Source organism: Balaenoptera acutorostrata, chromosome 9, assembly GCF_949987535.1.
Source record: "Balaenoptera acutorostrata chromosome 9, mBalAcu1.1, whole genome shotgun sequence".
Lineage (NCBI taxonomy): Eukaryota > Metazoa > Chordata > Mammalia > Artiodactyla > Balaenopteridae > Balaenoptera > Balaenoptera acutorostrata.
The window spans coordinates 39,279,840-39,300,489 of NC_080072.1; the positions used below are offsets into that span (position 1 = coordinate 39,279,840).

The 20,650-nt window shown below is 36.9% G+C and overlaps 1 protein-coding gene and 1 pseudogene across 2 annotated transcripts in view; one reads left to right on the forward strand and one right to left on the reverse strand.

The window, feature by feature from the left end:
* The window catches only part of LOC103018917 (L-lactate dehydrogenase C chain), a 49,354-nt gene that overhangs the window by 4,686 nt on the left and 24,018 nt on the right, over positions 1 to 20,650 (reverse strand). For both annotated transcript variants that reach the window (XM_028164690.1, XM_007174840.2), the window contains 3 exons: positions 15,584 to 15,757; positions 13,842 to 13,959; positions 1,207 to 1,330 (listed from right to left, as the gene is read on the reverse strand). In XM_028164690.1, the coding sequence (XP_028020491.1) occupies positions 1,207 to 1,330; positions 13,842 to 13,959; positions 15,584 to 15,757 (416 nt within the window). The remainder of the gene's footprint in view (positions 1 to 1,206; positions 1,331 to 13,841; positions 13,960 to 15,583; positions 15,758 to 20,650) is intronic.
* LOC103018657 (heterogeneous nuclear ribonucleoprotein A/B-like) lies at positions 7,566 to 8,554 on the forward strand (annotated as a pseudogene).

Here is a 20,650-nt window from a genome sequence, read left to right on the forward strand (position 1 = left end):
ACCCAAAACTCTTTTATGAGTTCCAGAAGCTTGTACCCAACTGCCTATTTCCTCTCAGATATTGCAAAGGCACCTCAAATTCAATTTCTCCATAACCACAAACATGATCTTCAAACCTGATTCTCTTTGTTTTTCTGGGGTTTTTTCTTGTTCCTTCATCTGGTACATAGCCCTCTGCCTTTTCATCTTGTCTATCTGTCTGTAACTGTGGTTTTTGGACCACAGGCTGCAGGATTGTAGTTTTTCTTGCTTCTGCTGTCTGCCCTCTGGTGGTTGAGGCTATCTAACCAAACCTGATTCTCTGAATATGCCTTTCCTCAGTGGATCATATAACCATTTATCTAACTGTGCAAAACAGAAACCTAAGAATGACCTTTATCTCCCTTATTTCCCACTTCATTCCATTATCAAGACCTATGAATTTTACCTCTTAAATACAGTGTAACTCAAATTTGCCACCTTCTTTTCATCTCTACTACTACCATCCTCTCTGTTCTGAGCTAATGCACATCCTCTTCCCAAGTTTACCCACCTCTACTCTTGTCCCCTTCAAATCTGTTCCATCCATCACAGCCCCAGGAATCTTTTTAACAAAAAGGATTGTAAAACCAGTCCCTTTCTTAAGTTCCTTTGGTGGCTTTCCATAGCTCTTATGGTAAGGACCCAAACCCCTTTATAAGACTTTCAGTGGCCTGACCCTGCTTACTTCCTCCAGCCTTATCATGTACTTCTCTTTGCTCCCTTTGCTCTGTGCATTTCAACAACTGACCTTTTTTTTTCAGATCCTCAAGTGCTCTCCACTTATATCTACCTCAGGTCCCCTACACATGTGTTCCCTCTGCTTGGAATATTAGTCCAGCCTTGCAAATTAACTTCTACTCATTATTCAGATTAGGTCATTTTTACTTCCTTAGGAAATCTTCCCTAACCACCACAAACGCCCCCTCTGCAGAGTAAATTCTCTTCTTGTATACTCTAAGAACTTTGTAGTTTGTCATCATAGCACTTAACACAATGTGTTATTATATATTTGCTTTTGTAACTGTTTTATTAAGTTCCTATCTTTCATTAAACTCTATGAGGTCAGGGCCTCTGTCTATTTTGTTCACCAACATATTCTCAAAATTTTGTATAATGCCTGGCACATAGTAAAGACTAAGCAATATCTAAACAAAGATGATAAGTGAAGATTCTATTTAAGCCTACCTTAACCATAGTGGAAACTGGATGCACTCTCCTGAGATTTTTCAAAATTGATCTTACCAGATCTGTCACAGACAGTCCAACAGCCCAAGAGGTATACCCCTTCAGCTTGATAATCTCATAGGCACTACAGTTGTGGAAAGTAAGAAAATCAAATCCATGAGAAGTTGATTCAGAGAGAACATAATATTTTTCAAGCATCTGTTCTGAAGCAAGCTACATGTCAATACCACTCTTAAAATTTTCTCAGAGATGTCTTCTTGAAATTATTTATGAATAGGCAATAAAAATTTCTATATTATTCTCATAAACTTCATTATTCACTTCAAATAATAATTCATACTTCACTTATCATAAAGGTGGAATATTAGGTCATTGTGCCACTCAAAATGAAACTTAGTTTTAAATTTTTTCTTAAATATCCAAACATAGAATCTGATCACCTTGAAAGTTAGCATATATATCTTGCTGACCACATAATATTGTTACTAAGGTGCCAATGTAAATTTAAATTTCATATAATTATAAGCCAAGTTACACATTTTTCCCAAGAATATATTATTAAATCAACAACATACTGAAGTATGGGGAAATGTTCATGATACATTTTCAAAGGAAAACAGCATAATCCTAAACATTATGTAATTTCTTATCTCAGCCTTGTAAAAAACATAATGCATTTTTATAGGAACTTTAGAATCATATCAATCCACCAAATTATTAATAGTGATTATTTCTGAGTGACAGGCTTACAGGTGAGATTATCTTCTTTTTTAAATTAATTAATTAATATTTTAATTAATATTTTGGCTGCATTGAGTCTTCGTTGCTGCACATGGGCTTTCTCTAGTTGCGGCGAGCGGGGACTGCTCTTCATTGTGTTGTGTGGGCTTCTCATTGCAGTGGCTTCTCTTATTGCAGAGCATAGGCTCTAGGCGCGTGGGCTCAGCAGTTGTGGCTCGTGGGCTCTAGAGCGCAGGCTCAGTAGTTGTGGCACACGGGCTTAGTTGCTCCGCGGCATGTGGGATCTTCCCAGACTAGGGTTCGAACCCGTGTCCCCTGCCTTGGCAGGCGGATTCTTAACCACTGCACCACCAGGGAAGCCCCGGGGTGACATTATCTTCTTTATGCTTATGAATTTTCTTATTTTCTACAATAAATATGTATTTTATTTTTGCATTGCCACCAACAGCGATCTCGGGTTTGGATTGACAGTAAAACTCAAAGGACAAAGAAGTTTTAACCTAGCTCTTAGTTTATATAGTTTTGAGAAAAGGATCCAGGACAAGAAACACAGAATGTACAGTATCATTATTTGTATCAGATGGTCTTGCAACTACCTAGGCACAGTTTCAAGGCCCCAGGACTGCACACAACACACTCGGTAGCAAATTACACTGTGTAAATGGGCCAGCTCAACACAGGAAAGTTGGGCCTGGACTACACTTATTGTGGTGTCCTGTGATTTGACTATCAATCCAAAACCAGGGGCACTACTAGAGGCCATGAGGATTGATGTCAAAATTAAAATTAACTTTCAGATCCTCAATATAACCAAGACTCTGTGGGGTAAGTAAAAAAGAAAAGAAGGAAAGTTTTGCCTAGAGATTGATTGACTAGTGGTGTATGAGTTGAAGAAAGCTTTGCGGTAGATAAGTGGGGACAAATCTTACCAGTAGAATCTGGATGACAGGTTTATCCTCTCAGGAATTAACAAAATGTCTTGAGAAAGAGAAGAGGGTTGAGAAGAAAATGGCTAAAAACATAATCCTTTAGTTGCTATTAATCATCCTAATGAAATTAAAACCACTGGTGTAAAAAGGGAGGACAGAGAACAAGCAGTTTCAAGGCTGGTATTTTAAGACAAAAACTGACCCCTGTTGTAAACTAAATGCTCTATTCAGAACCTGGAAAGACATTCTATTAAATCATGATGTCACTCCCCTGCAATTGTTAGTTAGGCATTGGAAAATCAGAGGCTATAATATAAAAGAGTTGAGTCATTTTTAGATAAGTACCAGCAGTATCCTGAGGATTCTTTGTAACTATAGATCCTCTGCTAAATGAACAAGGGGCAAATAATTTAATGCTGGACACTGCATTGTTGAGAGGACTAACTGGAATGAGTACTGATCTGTAATGTGTTGCAGTGTTTGGTATTCAGATCATACAGGACTTCAGTGGAAAATGTGATCTTAATCACTATTCCCTTATAGCAATAGTGTTTCAAATGAAAAAGAAACTAACAGTCCCTGTAGTACAATCATCTGGGATTGGGCAGACAAAAGCCTAACACTGTGACCTCCCTATAAAGATGGGCTACTCCATGACATCTGGAAACCAGTATTGGCTAAAACATGTTCCTTAGTGGCTGGGTTATAACTGAGCCTCCAGATCAGTTAGATTCCTGCATTTACTGGGAAATGGCCTCTAGTGGTCCCTGTAACTGGAAATATATGGTACAATATATGGGTAAGGGACATTTTTGTTAAGATATGAAATGATACTGTAATATTAACATAGGTTTCATTTGCTAGGCATTAATTTAATCTCTTATCCAAAGCTATGTGGCATAACAAAGGTTTGTAGGTCCCCTTAAGGAAATTTAAGAAAATGAAACATACCAATAAAAATTATCACAGTGAAAAGATATTTTGGGAGATTGACCTGAAACTTCCAATTGATGTGGAAATAGTTTGACTAGAAGAAGAAATAAATTTGCTTTAGAGAAACTGAACACACAAATGCATCTATCAATAACTTTAATAAGGTACAAGTGATAGTAAATAAAAGGGCAAAATAAGATAGTCCAATTAGTTAAGAATTACCAAAACATCTGGTGAGGGATTTTGGTTACCTATTGGATCTTACAGATCCTGGTGATTATAGGTATACAAGCTTGTTTTTTTTCTATGTGTAAAATATTAGGACATGTTTGTCACAGAAACTATGAAGAATATATGATACAAAGATAATCACCTAGGTCATGGGTAAATGGTTAACATCAGGTATGGACCCTTTCCAAAAAGGCAGGAGTATCTGGGAAGATGACTTTGAGTTGGCTTTTTCACAAAACAGTTTTCTAGGTTTAAAAATCTAGTTAAATACTTGAGGATTCTAGGAAGATGGAGAAGTAGGAAGCACCAAGAATCTATCTCCCCAACTAGACAATAACTGCACTGCCAGAATCTGTCTGATATAACTTTTGGGGGAACTCTGGAGTCTTCTGAAAGCTTGAGATTTCCAGGGGAAGGTTTGTATGTTAAACTGTGGTTAATTTCAGCCAATTTCAGCCCTTAGCAGAGTAGCAGGGCTGTTTGCATGTACCCAAAGCAGTTTGTGCACAGCCTGTGAAAAGCACCCTTTCCTCCAAATATCAGAGATCTGTTCTCTAATGACTGATTACTGCTTCTGATGACAGAGGTGTAGACAAAGAGGGCAAAGCCATTGTTGTTGCACCTCCCCACAACTGTTGCAAGCCTCTCCCCCTCTGGCTAAAGTAACCTCCAAGGAATGTAAAGGGCAGGCACCCTTTCCCTTAATATTTCTTTTTCCCCTCTTGGGAGCCAGACATTAAAGACCAGAACATACAAAAGCAGTTGCATATTTGGGGGAAATTAGAAAGTAACCACGTATGCCCAGGGAAAAGCACAGGCCTAGAAACAACCTCAAAGACCTTAAGAGTACACCTCAGGTTGGTCCCTGGCACAGAAGCAGCCTTCAACAATCAAAAAACAAAAGCAATAACAATAACAAAAACCCAGCAAACCCTGGGGAAGGGATAGAATCTGATAAAATTGTCATATTATTAGATTCAAACATCCAGTTTTCAACAACAACAACAAAAAATCACAAGGCATACAAAGAAATATAAAAGTATGGCCCATTCAAAGGAAAAAATGAATCAACAGAAACTGTCCCTGGGGGAAAAAAAACTGATGGCAGATATACTAGACAAAGACTTTAAAACAACTGTCTTAAAGACACTCAAAGAACTAAAGGAAGATGTAGAGAAAGTCAAGAAAATGATGAGTGAACAAAATGGAAATATCAATAAAGAAATATAAAACCTAATAAGAACCCCCACCCCCAAAATTCTAGAGCTGAAAAGCACAATAACTGAAATGAAAAAACTCACTAGATGGACTAAAAAACAGATTTGAGCAGGCAGAAGACAGAATCAGCAAACTTGAAGATAGGACAATGGAAATTACTGACTGAGGAACAGAAAGAAAAAAAGACTGAAGAAAAGTGAAAAATAAGATCATCAGCAGATTTCTCACCAGAAACTTTGGAGGTCAGTAGGTACTGGGCAGATATATTTAAAGTGATAAAAAGAAAACAACTGTCAACCAAGAATCATATCTTATATCCAGCAAAATTGTTCTTCAAAAGTGAGGGAAAAATTAAGACTTTGCCAAAGAAACAAAAGCTGAGGGAGTTCATCACCACTAGACCAGTCCTGCAAGAAATACTCAAGGCAGTCCTGCAGGGTGAAATAAACAGTAACTTGAAGCCATGTGAAAAAATAAAGATCTCAGTAAAGGTAAATGCATGGGCAGTTATAAAAGCTAGTAATATTGTAACAATGGTTTATACTTATACTTTTTGTTTTCTGCATAATTTAAGAGACTAATACATTTTAAAAAAATTAGTCTAAAAGCTAGTATTACTGTGACTTTGGTGTGTAACTCCCATTTTCAAATTTAAGAAACAACTGCATTTAAAAGAATTATTAGTTTATATTTTGGGGCAAACAGTGTGTAAAGATGCAATTTTGTGACATCAACGATCAAAAGAGGTGAGGATGGAACTATGAAGAAGCAGAGGTTTTGTATGTTATTGAAGTTAAGCTGGTAGAAATTCAAATAAGAGTATTATAACTTTAGGGTGCTAAAGGTAATCCCCCATGGCAACCAAAATGAAAATAGCTATAATAGCTATAGGATATATACAAAAGAAAATGAGACAGGAGTTTAAATATTTCACTACAAAAAATAAACACAAAAGAAGACAGTAATGCAGGAAATGAGAAACAAGAAGCTCTAAAGCATATAGAAAACAAATAGCGCAATGACAGAAGCCCCCCTTATCAGTAATTACTTTAAATGTAAACAAATTACACTCTCCAATCTAAAGAGACTGACAGAATGGATCAAAACACAAGAGCCAAGTACATGCTGTCAACATGAAACTTACTTTAAAGCCAAAGACACAAATAGATTAAAAGTGAAAGAATGGAAAAAGATATTTTATGCAAATAGTAACCAAAAGGGAGCAGGGGTGGCTATACTAATGTCAGATAAAATAGACTTCAAATCAAAAAAGTTTACAATAGGCAAAGAAGGACATTACATACTAATTAGAGGTTCAAGAAAAAAAATGAAAGAAAATAAAACAATAATTATAAACATGTATGCATCTAATAGCAGACCATCGTGAAGCAAAAACTGACAAAATTGAAGGGAGAAATAGACAGTTCTACAATAATAATTGAAGACTTCAATACCTGACTTTCAATAATGGATAGATCAATCAAACAGAAGGTAAGTAAGGAAATAGAGTTCAACACCATAGACCAACTAGATCTAACAGACAAACAGAACACTTTACCCAACAATAACAGCATCTACATTCTCCTCAAGTGCACATGGGATATTTTCGAGAATAGACCATACGTTATGCCACAAATTAAGTCTCAATAGATTTAAAAAGACAGGCATCATACAAAGTATATTCTCTGACACAACGAGGTGAATTTAGAAATCAATAACAGAAGTAACACTGGAAAATTCACAAATTTGTGGAAATGAAAAAGCACACTCTATAACAGCCTAATGGATCAAAGAAGAAAGCACAATGGAAATTAGGAAATACTTAGAGATGAATGAAAATGAAAACATAACATAAAACTTATTGGTCAGAGAGAAAGCAGTGCTAAAGGGTAAACTTATAGCCATATATGCTTACATTAAAAAACAAGAAAGATGTCAAATTAACAATCTAATGTTACAACTTAAGGAACTAGAAAAAAAAGAACAAATTAAACCCAAATCTAGCAAATGGAAGTAAATAATAAAGATCAGAAATAACAAAATAGAGAATGGAAAAACAATAGAAAAAAATCAATGGTTCTTTGAAAAGATCAACAAATTGACAACTTTTAGCTAGATGAATTAAGAAAAAAGAGAGAAGACTCAAATTACTAAAATCAGAAATGAAAGTGGAGCCATTATTACTGATTCTAACCATTACCCATTTACCAAGGCCAGACAAAGTCAGTATAAGAAAAAAAACTAGAGGCAGAGGCACCACACGGGCCGGGCAAGCTTCTGGGTTGGAGCTGCACGCCATGGCCTAGCATGTCGGAAGCAGGTGAGGAGCAGCCCATGGAGACAACGGGCGCCACTGACAACGGACACAAGGCCACCCCCGAAGGCGAGTCGCCGGCCGGCACCGGGGTCGTGGCAAGTGCTGAAGGCGGGAGCGCGGCGCCCCAGGCTGGCAACCAGAAAGGCAAGGAAGGCAACTAGATAAACGCCAGCAAGAACGAGAAGGATGCGGGAAAACTGTTCATTGGTGGCCTGAGCTGGGATACCAGCAAAAAGGACCTAAAGGACTATTTTACCAAATTTGGAGAGGTCGTTGACTGTACAATACAAATGGATCCTAACACTGGCTGGTCAAGAGGGTTTGGGTTTATCCTCTTCAAAGATGCAGCCAGTGTGGAGAAGGTTCTAGATCAGAAGGAGCACAGACTGGATGGCTGTGTCATTGACCCCAAAAAAGCCATGGCCATGACGAAAGAGCCAGTAAAGAAAATTTTTGTGGGGGCTCTGAATCCTGAAGCCACTGAGGAGAAGATGAGGGAGTACGTCAGCGAGTTTGGGGAGATTGAAGCCATTGAGCTTCCAATGGATCCAAAGTCGAACAAAAGACGAGCCTTTGTTTTCATCACCTTTAAAGAAGAGGAACCTGTGAAGAAAGTTCTGGAGAAAAAGTTCCACACCATCAGCAGAAGTAAGTGTGAAATCAAGGTGGCTCAGTCCAAAGAGGTTTATCAACAGCAGCAGTATGGCTCTGGGGGCCATGGGGGTGGCAACCAAGGGAACCGAGGCAGCGGTGGTGGTGGTGGAAGTGGAGGAGGTCAGAGTCAGAGTAGGAATCAGGGCTATGGCAGCTACTGGAACCAGGGCTACAGCTACCAGCAGGACTATGGACCCAGCTATGTCAGCTGTGACTACTCACCTTATGGCTATTAGGCCCCGGCTACAACTACAGTCAGGGTGGTACAAATTTTGGGAAAAGCCAGCAACACGGTGGCCATTAGAATAACTACAAGCCATACTGAGGCTTTGGCAGAAGTGCTCGACTGACCGCACACACTTTGGATATCAAGTGAACACAATTATGTACCAAATTTAACTTGGCAAACTTTCTATGGCCTTTCCCATGTGCATCTTATTTAAAATTTCCCCCCTGGAAATCACTCTTCTATTTAATATTTCCAGAGCTCTAGTTATTTTAGGCAGTGAGCCTGTGGTGTCTCAAGAGGCCAGAGGGGCATTATGGGCTCATTTTTATTACCAGGTTACCCAGAACCAGATTGGAGTGTCTGCTTCCTGCTGCTGCTCTGCAGCCTGGACCTGTGGACCCTGGTTGTAAAGAGTAAATTGTATCTTAGGAAAAAAAAAAGAAAGAAGAGAAAAAAGAACTAGAGACCATTATCCCTTATGAACAATGAGGCAAAAATCCTCAACAAAATACTAGCAAACCAAATTCAACAGTATTTAATGGATTATACACCATGATTTATTCCTGGAATGCAAGGATGGTTCAACATACCAAAATCCACCAATGTAATACACCACATTAAGAGAATAAAGGAGGAAAACCACATTATTATCTCAACTGATGCATAAAAATCGTTTGACAAAATTCAACACCTTTTCATGATAAAAACACTCAAGAAACTAGGAATAGAAGGAAACTACCTCAACATAATAAAAGCCATACATGAAAAACCCACAGTGAAGGTCATACTCAACAGTGAAAAACTAAAAGCTTTTCCTTTAAGGTCAGGAATAAGGCAAGGATGCTCACTTTTGCCACTTCCATTCAACACAGTATTGCAAGTTCTATCCAGAGCAATTAGGTAAGAAAGAGAAATAAAAGGCATTCAAATTGGAAAGGAAGAAATGAAAGTATCTCTACTTATAGATGACATGATCTTACATGCAGAAAACTGTAAAGATTCTATACACACACACAAAAAAACTGCTGAACTAATAAATGAATTTGGTAAAGTAGCAGGATACAAAGTCAACATTAAAAAATTGCATTTCTATATAATGACAATGAACAATCTGAAAAGGAAATTAAGAAATCAATCCCATTTACAATAGCATCAAAAAGAATAAAATACTTAGGAATTAACTTAACCAAGGAGGTGAAAGACTTGTACAATGAAAACCATAAAACTTTGCTGAAAGAAATTAAAGAAGACATAAATAAATGGAAACACATCTTATGTTCATGGATTGGAGACTTAATATTATTAAGATGTTAATACTACCCCAAACCATCTATAGATTCAGTGAAATTCCCATCAAATTCCCAAAGATATTTTTTGCAGAAGTAGAAAAACCCACCCTAAAATTCATATGGAATCTCAAGAGACTCTAAAGAGCTAAAACAATCTTGAAAGCTGAAGGACTCACACTACCTGATTTCAAAACTTACTACAAAGCTACAGTAATCAAAACTGTATAGTACTGGTATCAAGACAAACATACAGACCCAATGGGATAGAATAGAAAGCCCAGAAATAAACCTATATATCTGACATTCAACTGATTTTCAAAAAGTGTGCCAAGACCATTGAATGGGAAAAGGGCAGTCTTTTCAACAAATGGTGCTGGAGAAACTGGATATCCACGTGCAAAAGATTAAAACTAAACCCTGACATAACAGCATTTACAAAAATGAATCCAAAATGAATCAAAGATCTGAATGTAAGACCTAAAACTATGACACTCTTACATGAAAACATAGGGCAAAAGCTTCACGACATTGCATTTGGCAATGATTTCTTGGACAGAACACAAAAGGTAACAAGAGAAAAAACAGACAAATGGATTTCATGAAAATTTTTAAGTTTTGCACATCAAAGACACTATAAAAAGAGTAAAAAAAGAGCCTATGGAATGGAAGAAAATATTTGTAAATTATCTGATGAGAGATTAATATCCAGAATATAGACAGGACTCTTAAAACTCAACAACAACAACAATAACAACAAAACAAACAACCCAATTCAAAAGTGGGCAAAAGACTTGAACAGACATTTCTCCAAAGAAGATATACAGATGGCCTATTAGCACATGACAAAATGCTCAGCATCACTAATTAGGGAAATGCAAATCAAAACTACAATGAGCTACCACCTCACATCCATTAGGATGACTACTACCAAACAGAAAACAACAGGGCTTCCCTGGTGGTGCAGTGGTTGGGAGTCCGCCTGCCAGTGCGGGGGACACGGGTTCGAGCCCTGGTCTGGGAAGATCCCACATGCCGCGGAGCGACTGGGCCCGTGAGCCACAACTGCTGAGCCTGCGCGTCTGGAGCCTGTGCTCCACAACAAGAGAGGCCGCGATAGTGAGAGGCCCGCGCACCGCGATGAAGAGTGGCCCCCGCTTGCCGCAACTAGAGAAAGCCCTCGCACAGAAAGGAAGACCCAACACAGTCAAAAATAAATTAATTAATTTAAAAAAAATAAATAAAGAGAGAAAAAAAAGAAAACAACAAGTGTTGGTGAGGATTTGGAGAAATTGGAATTCCTGTACACTACTGGTAGGAATGTAAAATGGTATAGCCACTGCGGAAAACAGTATGGTGATTCCTCAAAAAAACTAAAAATAGAATTACCACATGATACAGCAATTCCACTTATGGGTATATACCCAAAAGAACTGAAAGCAGGATCTTGTACACCCATGTTCATAGCAGCATTATTCACAATAGCTAAAGCATGGAAGCAACCCAAGAGTCCATCAAGAGACGAATGGGGCTTCCCTGGTGGCGCAGTGGTTGAGAATCTGCCTGCCAGTGCAGGGGACACGGGTTCGAGCCCTGGTCTGGGAAGATCCCACATGCTGCAGAGCAACTAGGCCCATGAGCCACAATTACTGAGCCTGCGCGTCTGGAGCCTGTGCTCCACAACAAGAGAGGCCGCGATAATGAAAGGCCCACGCACCGCGATGAAGAGTGGCCCCCACTTGCCGCAACTAGAGAAAGCCCTCGCACAGAAACGAAGACCCAACACAGCCATAAATAAAATAAATAAATTAATTAAAAAAAAAAGAGACGAATGGATAAGCAATATGTGGTATATTTACATACAGTAGTATATCAGTCAGCTTAAAAAGGAAACTCTGACATATGCTATAACACGGATGAACCTTAAGGACATTATGCTAAGTGAAATAAACTAGCCACGAAAAGACAAATACTGTATGATTTCACTTATATGATAGAGTAGTCAAAATCATAGAAACAGAAAGTAGAAAGGTGGTAGCCAGCGCCTGGGGTGAGGGATTAATGGGGAGGGATTGTTTCATGGATACAGAGTTTCAGTCTTAAATTATGAAGAGTTATGAGATGGATGGTGGTATGGTTACAGAAGATTATGAATGGTTTTTATACCATTGAACTATACACTTAAAATGATTAAGATGGTAAATTTTATGTTATGTGTATTTTATCACAATTAAAGAAATAGGAAAAAAATAAATACATAAATTATTTATGTATAAATTAAAGATAAATGTGGAATAGTAATCATAATGGAACAAGGTTATCAGCATTGCATATTATGTAACTCTTTTTTAAAAAAAATATTTATTTATTTATTTTTGGCTGCGTTGGGTCTTCATTTATTTATTTTTGGCTGCATTGGGTTTTCATTCCTACGCGCGGGCTTTCTCTAGTTGTGGAGAGCAGGGGCTACTCTTTGTTGCGGTGTGCGGGCTTCTCATTGTGGTGGCTTCTCTTGTTGTGGAGCACAGGCTTTAGGCATGCGGGCTTCAGTAGTTGTGGCACGTAAGCTCAGTAGTTGTGGCACACGGGCTTAGTTGCTCTGCGGCATGTGGGATCTTCCCAGACAAGGGATCGAAACTGTGTCCTCTGCATTGGCAGGCAGATTCTTATCCACTGCGCCACCAGGGAAGCCCTATGTAATTCTTGATGTGTGCATTGCACCAGGACTAGAAGACTGGGAACAAGCATGCAAATCCTGAGACCTATGTGACAAGAACTGTATCAAAAACTGCTGGGACACAAAGGCAGTGGCTTTCCTGTGCTGGGGTAGTCTGCTCTCATCCGTTGCAACTGAGTGTGCCCCCTGTAGTGATGGGGCCTGGAAGCTACACCTGAGCATTTGAAACACCTCCTGAAGTAAATGCTAATATTCCATACTGTGTTTTCTGTCCAGTATCCTTTCACTAAGCTAGATAAACTTAATGCTAGATTAAAGTCTATTATGTACTGTTAGTTTGACAGTCTGAACTCTAGACCACTATCGGTAGCCATGTACAATACTCATTTTATTTTATTTTTTATAATTGTGGTAAAATTTGCCATTTAAACCATTTTAAGCATACAGTTCAATGGCATTAAGTACTTAAACAATGTTTTACCACCATTACCACCATCCTCTCCAGAACTTTTTCATCTTCCCAAACTGAAACTCTATACCCACTAAAGGGGTCATGTGCTTTAAGATCAGAAAATAATATAATTTATTTTTTTTAACTAAAAGTCATGTAGAGAATAAAACTAACCCATAATAACTTTTTTGTTATATTGTGTGCCTTTTTAGTCTCTGCCCTAATTCTTATACATTTTTGTAGGGTTGCTATCATAAATATACATTCAATAAACATGTACTTTTGTAGATTTAATATTCCAGTTTTGAATATCCAAAAGTGATTTCTAAGTTCTATAATTTTACTAATACGTATCTTGGTTAAGTCATGAAGGAGAATCATGTATGCTATTCAGGGGATGTGTACAGAGTCAGACACTTCATTTATAAGTAAACCTAATTAGTTAACTTCTGATCATCTGCATCAGTTTCATGTTTCTTTTCATCAAGTCTTTTGAACTTAATCAGTTAATTAATCAGTTCTGGGTACCATTCTAAGCATTCTACACGTACTAAGTCATTTACTCTTCATAATAGCCCTCTAAGGTTGGCTCTATTACTACCCTCATTTTAAATATGAAGAAACTGAGCTTTCAATATTTTAAATAACCTCCCAATATCACACCACTAATAAATGGTGAAGCCAGGTTTGAAAAACCCTGAGCAACGTGGTTCCAAAGTCCATGCTCCTAATCACTATGCTATATTGCTCTCAAACATATATGACTTCTTATGAAGTGAGAAGTGTATTTTTTGATTTGAACAATGCTCCCCAAAAGAAAGCTATGCATTATGTATATCTGAATTTGGGGATTTTCAGAATGTTATTTATCTCACAAAAAGCAGAGATCAACTTTTATACTTTTTGTCTGCAAAATTTGTTCTTACAATAGATTATTAAGGCACTAAGAAAGTGAATGACTAATGTTACCTTCCAACAACTTGCTTATGGATATTTTTCCACTGGTCCTTGTCTGAATCAGTTCCTAACTTAGGGTCTAGAGTCTTCAGAGCAACACCAGCAACGTTTACTCCACTCCATAAGGGCACTGAAAGAAATAAATCTCAGAAGGAACTCTTCTTGCCAGTACTGCATCAGTTGTTTAAGTTCAGTGGGTTTTTTAAGAATAAAGTTAGGTTACTACCTTACGCCATATATAAAAATAAGTTTCAAATAGACAAAGGAGGTAAATGTAAAAAATAAAATTATAAAGCATTATAAAACATGTAGTAGAATTTACTTGTAATTGTGTAATAAGGAGGCATTTTAAGCAAGACACAAATATAGAATCCACAAAGAAAATAATCTATAAGAAATGATAAAATATTATAGGAGGGAAAAGAGCAATAAATTAATACCATACTATTAAACCATACATGATTTTTTAAAAATAAAATCATGGAATACTAAATGGGAGAAATTAAAACATATCTGGCAAAATAACTTTTTTTTTAAATATAAATTTATTTATTTATTTATTTATTTATTTTTGGCTGTGTTGGGTCTTCGTTGCTGCTCGCGGGCTTTCTCTAGTTGCGGTGAGCGGGGGCTACTCTTCGTTGCAGTGTGCAGGCTTCTCACTGTGGTGGCTTCTCTTGTTCTGAAGCACGGGCTCTAGGCGCACAGCCTTCAGTAGTTGTGGCACGTGGGCTCAGTAGTTGTGGCTCACGAGCTCTAGAGCACAGGCTCAGTAGTTGTGGCGCACGGGCTTAGTTGCTCCGTGGCACGTGGGATCTTCCCGGACCAGGGCTCGAACCCGTGTCCCCTGCATTGGTAGGCAGATTCTTAACCACTGCACCACCAGGGAAGCCCGCAAAATTACTTTTAATAATTTTCAGGAGGAAGAGCTAAGACAATAATACATGCCAACAGGGTCAAATTAAGGCACTAGTCAAAGAAATATTTGTTTAAGTCAAATCAAAAGTATTTATTATACTACGACCCTTGAAGTATAAAGAAAAGAGAAGGGCTCATTAAATGTTTTGAATAAACAAATGGATGATTGAATAAATGAACAAATGGTGCCTATTCTCAACAAGTCTATTGGCATTATGGAAAGAAGACTTACACATATGACATAATTAGAGAACACTGTAAGTATAAAGTTCTAATTGTATAGAAGAGATTAAATGTTTAAGTTAAGAAAAGAAAATGGTTCGTGTGACCTAAGTAATAGCTTAAATCACATATTAAGCAATTTTATTTCTATGAAAAGTCAGGGAAAAACAAATCTATACAGTCAGAAAGTAGATTAATGGTTGCCTGGGGCTAGAGTGGGGTGAGTGCAGGAGTGGGAGTTTTTTGGGGTGATGAAAATTTTCTACAATTAGATTGTGGTGACAGTTGCACAACTCTGAATAAAAAGCCAGTGAATAATACACTTTAAATGGGTAAAGTTTATGGGATGTGTTTTATATCTTAATAACTCTGTTTTTAAAATCACAATGAAACTGCTCCAGACAAACACTCGTTGACTTTTAAAATAGCTATATGCTCTATACACTATTTTATAAGAGGTAGCTAAATCAATGACACAAAAGACTGAAAGTAAAGGAATAGAAAAAGTTAGTAATATGCCAAAAAAATAAGTGCTGTACAGCTATATTTAAGGAAAAAAAGCATTATTAAAGATAAGAAGTGTGATAATATAATGATAATGAGTTTACACTTACCACTTGAATCACCATGTTCTCCAATAATCCAACCATGGCAGCTTGTGGGATGTACACCCAACTTCTCTCCAATTAGGTAACGAAAACGGGCAGAGTCTAGATTACAACCACTTCCAATTACACGAGTTGCAGGTAAGCCACTTATCTTCCAGACAACGTATGTCAAAATATCCACTAGGAAGAAAAATTTCTTGTTAGAAAAAGATTCATAGTAACTTCCTTTTACAATTTGATTTTTTGAATAGATAGACCAATTGTCTTAGAATCAGATACAGATTCATTACAGAGTTCAAAATGAAGCAAATCAACAAAAACAAAAAGATAATCTCTCAATGGGTTTTTAAAAGATTAAATTATTCACCATCAGAATTTTAAAACAAAAGATTCTTTTTTTTTTTTTTTTAATTTTTATTTATTTATTTATTTATTTATTTATTTTATTTTTGGCTGTGCTGGGTCTTTGGTTCGTGCGAGGGCTTTCTCCAGTTGCGGCAAGTGGGGGCCACTCTTCATCGCGGTGCGGGGACCGCTCTTCATCGCGGTGCACGGGCCTTTCACTATCGCGGCCCCTCCCGTCGCGGGGCACAGGCTCCAGAAGCGCAGGCTCAGCAGCCGTGGCTCACGGGCCCAGCCGCTCCGCGGCATGTGGGATCCTCCCAGACCAGGGCTCGAACCCGTGTCTCCTGCATTAGCAGGCAGATTCTCAACCACTGCGCCACCAGGGAAGCCCCAAAAGATTCTTTTTTGAAATAACATATGTGCCTATCTGTATACTTAATAATCAGTGAATTATACCTCTTTAAGATCACCTAGATTTTTCCTCTCCATCACCACAGCCTCATCTAAACTATCAGAATCTCCTACCTAAAATAAGGCCACATGCAGGCTCAGGGCTGTATGCAGGTGAGTGCATGCTCAGGAAAAACATGAGAAGATCCTAAACTTTAGCTCTGTCTAACCATGAGGCTCTGTGAAAGCAGGAAGTGAAGGCTAAGGCACAGTTATAAACTGCCTGGCTAAGTGTTGAAGGCATGCCCCAACTTGCACACAGAGCCTTCCAGCAAAGACTGGGAGATATCTTTTGGTTCCAAATATTTAAGGAAAGTTCTGTCCAATCACTGGCTGACAACTAAACAAATAGAACAAAGGCTTCTGTGTTCATGTATAATAAAGAATACAGATGACAGAATTAATTCATAAAAGTCATGAAACAAACAAACTACAAGCATCAGCAAAGCAAACCCTGGGAGGGAAGAATTTGACTTACAGAGTTTTCTTGCCATACATTTTTTTTTTTGCTATACATTTTTAATGTCCAGTTTTCAACAAAATAATTGAGGCATTAAACAAAATAAGGAAATATGGATCATACAAAGGAAAAAAAGCAATCAATAGAAACTGTCCCTGAGTAAGCCCAGATATTGAACAACTATCCTATCTTCAAGTCCACTGATTCTTTCTTCTGCCTTCTCAATCTGCTGTTTTGCCCCTCCAGTTAATTTTCACTTCAGTTAAGTTTTTAACCTCAGAATTTCTATTCAGTTTTTAAAAAATAATTTCTATCTATTAATATTCACTATTTGGTGAGACATCAGTCTCATATTTCCTTTTGTTCTTTAGACATTGTTTGCTTTAATTCTTTAAACATAGTTAAAACAGCTGATGTAAAGTATTTGATAAATCTTTATTCAATTACTCTGGCTAGAATTTCTAGCATGATGTTGAACAGAAGTGGTGAAAGGAAGCCTCACTGCCTCGTTCCTGGTCTCAGGGGGAAAACCATTTAGTCTTTCACCACTGAGTATAAGCCGAGCTGTGGGTTTTTCATAAATATCTTTTATGAGGTTGAAGAAATTTCCTTTTATTCATAAGTTTACTAAGAGATTATTTTTCAAAATCATAATTCAGTGTAGAATTTTCTTTAATGTTTTTTCTGCATTATTGGCCCTTTTATCATTATATAATATTCTTCTTTGTCTCCATTATTGGCCCTCTTATCATCATATAATATTCTTCTTTGTCTCCAACAATAATTTTTGTGTTAAAGTCTAATTTCTGTGATATCAGTATAGCCACTCCAGCTCTCTTTTGGTTCCTGTTTGTATGAAATATCTTTTTCTATCCTTTTACTTTCAGCTTATTTGTGTCTTCAGGTTTTTTTTCTCTTTTTTTTCAATTTTTATTGGAGTACAGTTGATTTATAGTGTTGTGTTAGTTTCAGGCATACAGCAAAGTGAATCAGTTATACATATACATATATCCACTCTTGTTTTTTTTTGTTGTTGTTTAGATTCTTTTCCCATATAGTCCATTACAGAGTACTGAGTAGAGTTCCTTGTGCTATACAGCAGGTTCTTATTAGTTATCTATTTAATATATAGCAGTGTGTATATGTCAATCCCAGTCTCCCAATTTATCCCTCCCCTCCCCTTCTACCCTGGTAACCATAAGTTTGTTTTCTACATCCATGACTTTACTCCTGTTTTGTAAATAAGTTCATTTGTACTCTTTTTTTTTTTTTTTTAGATTCCACATATAAGCGGTATCATATGATACTGGTTTTTCTGTATCTGACTTACTTCATTCAGTATGACAATCTCTAGGTCCACCCATGTTGCTGCAAATGGCATTATTTTGTTCTTTTTTATGGCTGAGTAATATTCCATTGTATATATGTACCACATCTTCTTTATCCATTCCTCTGTCGATGGACATTTAGGTTGCTTCCATGTCCCGGCTATTGTAAATAGTGCTGCAGTGAACACTGGGGTGCATGTATCTTTTCAAATTACAGTTTTCTCTGGGTATATGCACAAGAGTGGGATTGCTGGGTCATACGGTATTTCTATTTTTAGTATTTTAAAGAACCTCCATACTGTTCTCCATAGTGGCTGTACCAATTTACATTCCCACCAACAGTGTAGGAGGGCTCCCTTTTCTCCACACCCTCTCCAGCATTTACTGTCTGCAGATTTTGTGTCTTTAAATCTAAAGTGAGCCACTTATAATTAGGCAAGAAAAAGAAATAAAACACATCCATATTGGAAATGAAGAAGTAAAACTATCTCTATCTGCAGGTGACATCATCCTATATATGGAAATCCTAAAGAATACACAAACACACAGGCACCAAAAAAACCTATTAGAGCTAACAAATAAATTCAGTAAAGTTGCAGGATACAAGATCAACACTCAAAAATCAGTTGTATTTCTATACACCAGCAATGAACGATCAAAGAAGGAAAATAAGAAAACAATTCAATTTTCAGTATAGAGTCAAAAATAATAAAGTACTTAGGAATAAATTTAATGAAGGAAGTACAAAACTTGTACACTGAAAACTACAAAACATTGCTGAAAAAAATTAAAGAGGAAATAAATAAATGGAAACACATCCCATGTTCATGGATTGGAAAAATTACTACTGTTAAGGTAGCAATACTCCCCAAATCAATTTACAGTTTCAGCTCAATCCCTATTAAAATTCCAAAGGCCTTTTATGCAGAAATGAAAAAGCCAATCCTAAAATGCATATGAATTCACAAAGGTCCCTAAAGAGTGAAAACAATCTTGAAAAGGAAAAGCAAAGCTAAAGGACTCACACTTCCTGATTTCAAAACTTACTACAGAGCTACAGTAATCAAAACAGTATGCTACTGGCATAAGGATGGACATATCAATCAATGGAACAGAATTAAGAGTCCAGAAATAAACCCATTTACTATGGTCAATTGATTTTAGCAAGGGTGCTAAGACAATTCCATGGGGAAAAAATAATCTCTTCAACAAATTTTGGGACAACTGGATCTACATGCAAAAGAATGAAGCTTGATCCTTACCTCACACCACGTACAAAGTTAATTCAAAATGGATCAAAGACCTAAATAAGAGCTGGAAATATAGAGTAAACCTTCATAACTTTGGATTTGGTAATGATATCTTGGGTATGACACCAAAAGGAAAAATAATTAAATTGGACTTCATCAAAATTAAACATTTTTGTGCATCAAAGTATACTATCAAGAGAGTGAAAAGGCAGCCCACAGAATGGGGGAATATATTTGTAAATCATATATCTGCTAAGAGTCTTGTATCCAGATTATACAAAGAACTCTTATTACTCAACAACCAAAAGACAAACAATGCAATTTTAAAATGAGCAAAGAACTCAAATAGATATTTCCCCAAAGAAGATGTACAAATGGCTAACAAGCATTGAAAAGATGCTCAATGTCATTAGGCACTAGGGAAATGTAAATCAAAACCACAATCAGATACCACTTCACATCCACTAGGAGAGCTAAAATTAAAAAATAGAGAAAGTTTACAAGTGTTGGTGGGGATATGGAGAACTGGAACATTTATAAATTGCTGGTGGGAATGTAAATACAGCCACTATGGAAAACAGTTTGGCAGTTACTCACTAAGTAAACATAGAATTACTGTATGACCCAATATTTCTACTCGTAGGTATATACCCAAAAGAGTTGAAAACAAGTGTTCAAGTAAAAGTTTGTACATGAATAGTAGCACTATTCACAATAGCTAAAAAGTAGAAACAACTCAAATGTCCATCAAGTGATGAATAGATAAATACAATGTGGTATAGCTATACAGTAGAATATTATTCAGTCATAAAAAGGAATGAAGTACTGATGCATGCTGAAACATGGATGAACTCTAAAAATATTACTAAGTGAAAGAAGACAAAGACAAAAGGACACATGCTGTATGATCCCATCTATATTAAATATCCAGACTAGGCAAATCCATAGACACAGAAAGCAAATTAGTGGTTTCCTGGGTATGAAGAGAGGGGAAATGGGAAGTGACTGCTTAATGGGTACAGGGTTTCCATTTTAAGTGATGTAAAATCTGGGCATTAGACAGTTGTAGCAGTTGCACAAAATAAAATGTACTTAATGCCACTAAATAATATACTTTAAAATGTTTAAAATGGTAAACTTATGTATATTTTCCCACAATAAAAAAATAGACTTTCACTCAAAAATTTTTACTAGAGACAAAGAAAGACATTATATAATGGTAAAAAGGTCAATAGATGCT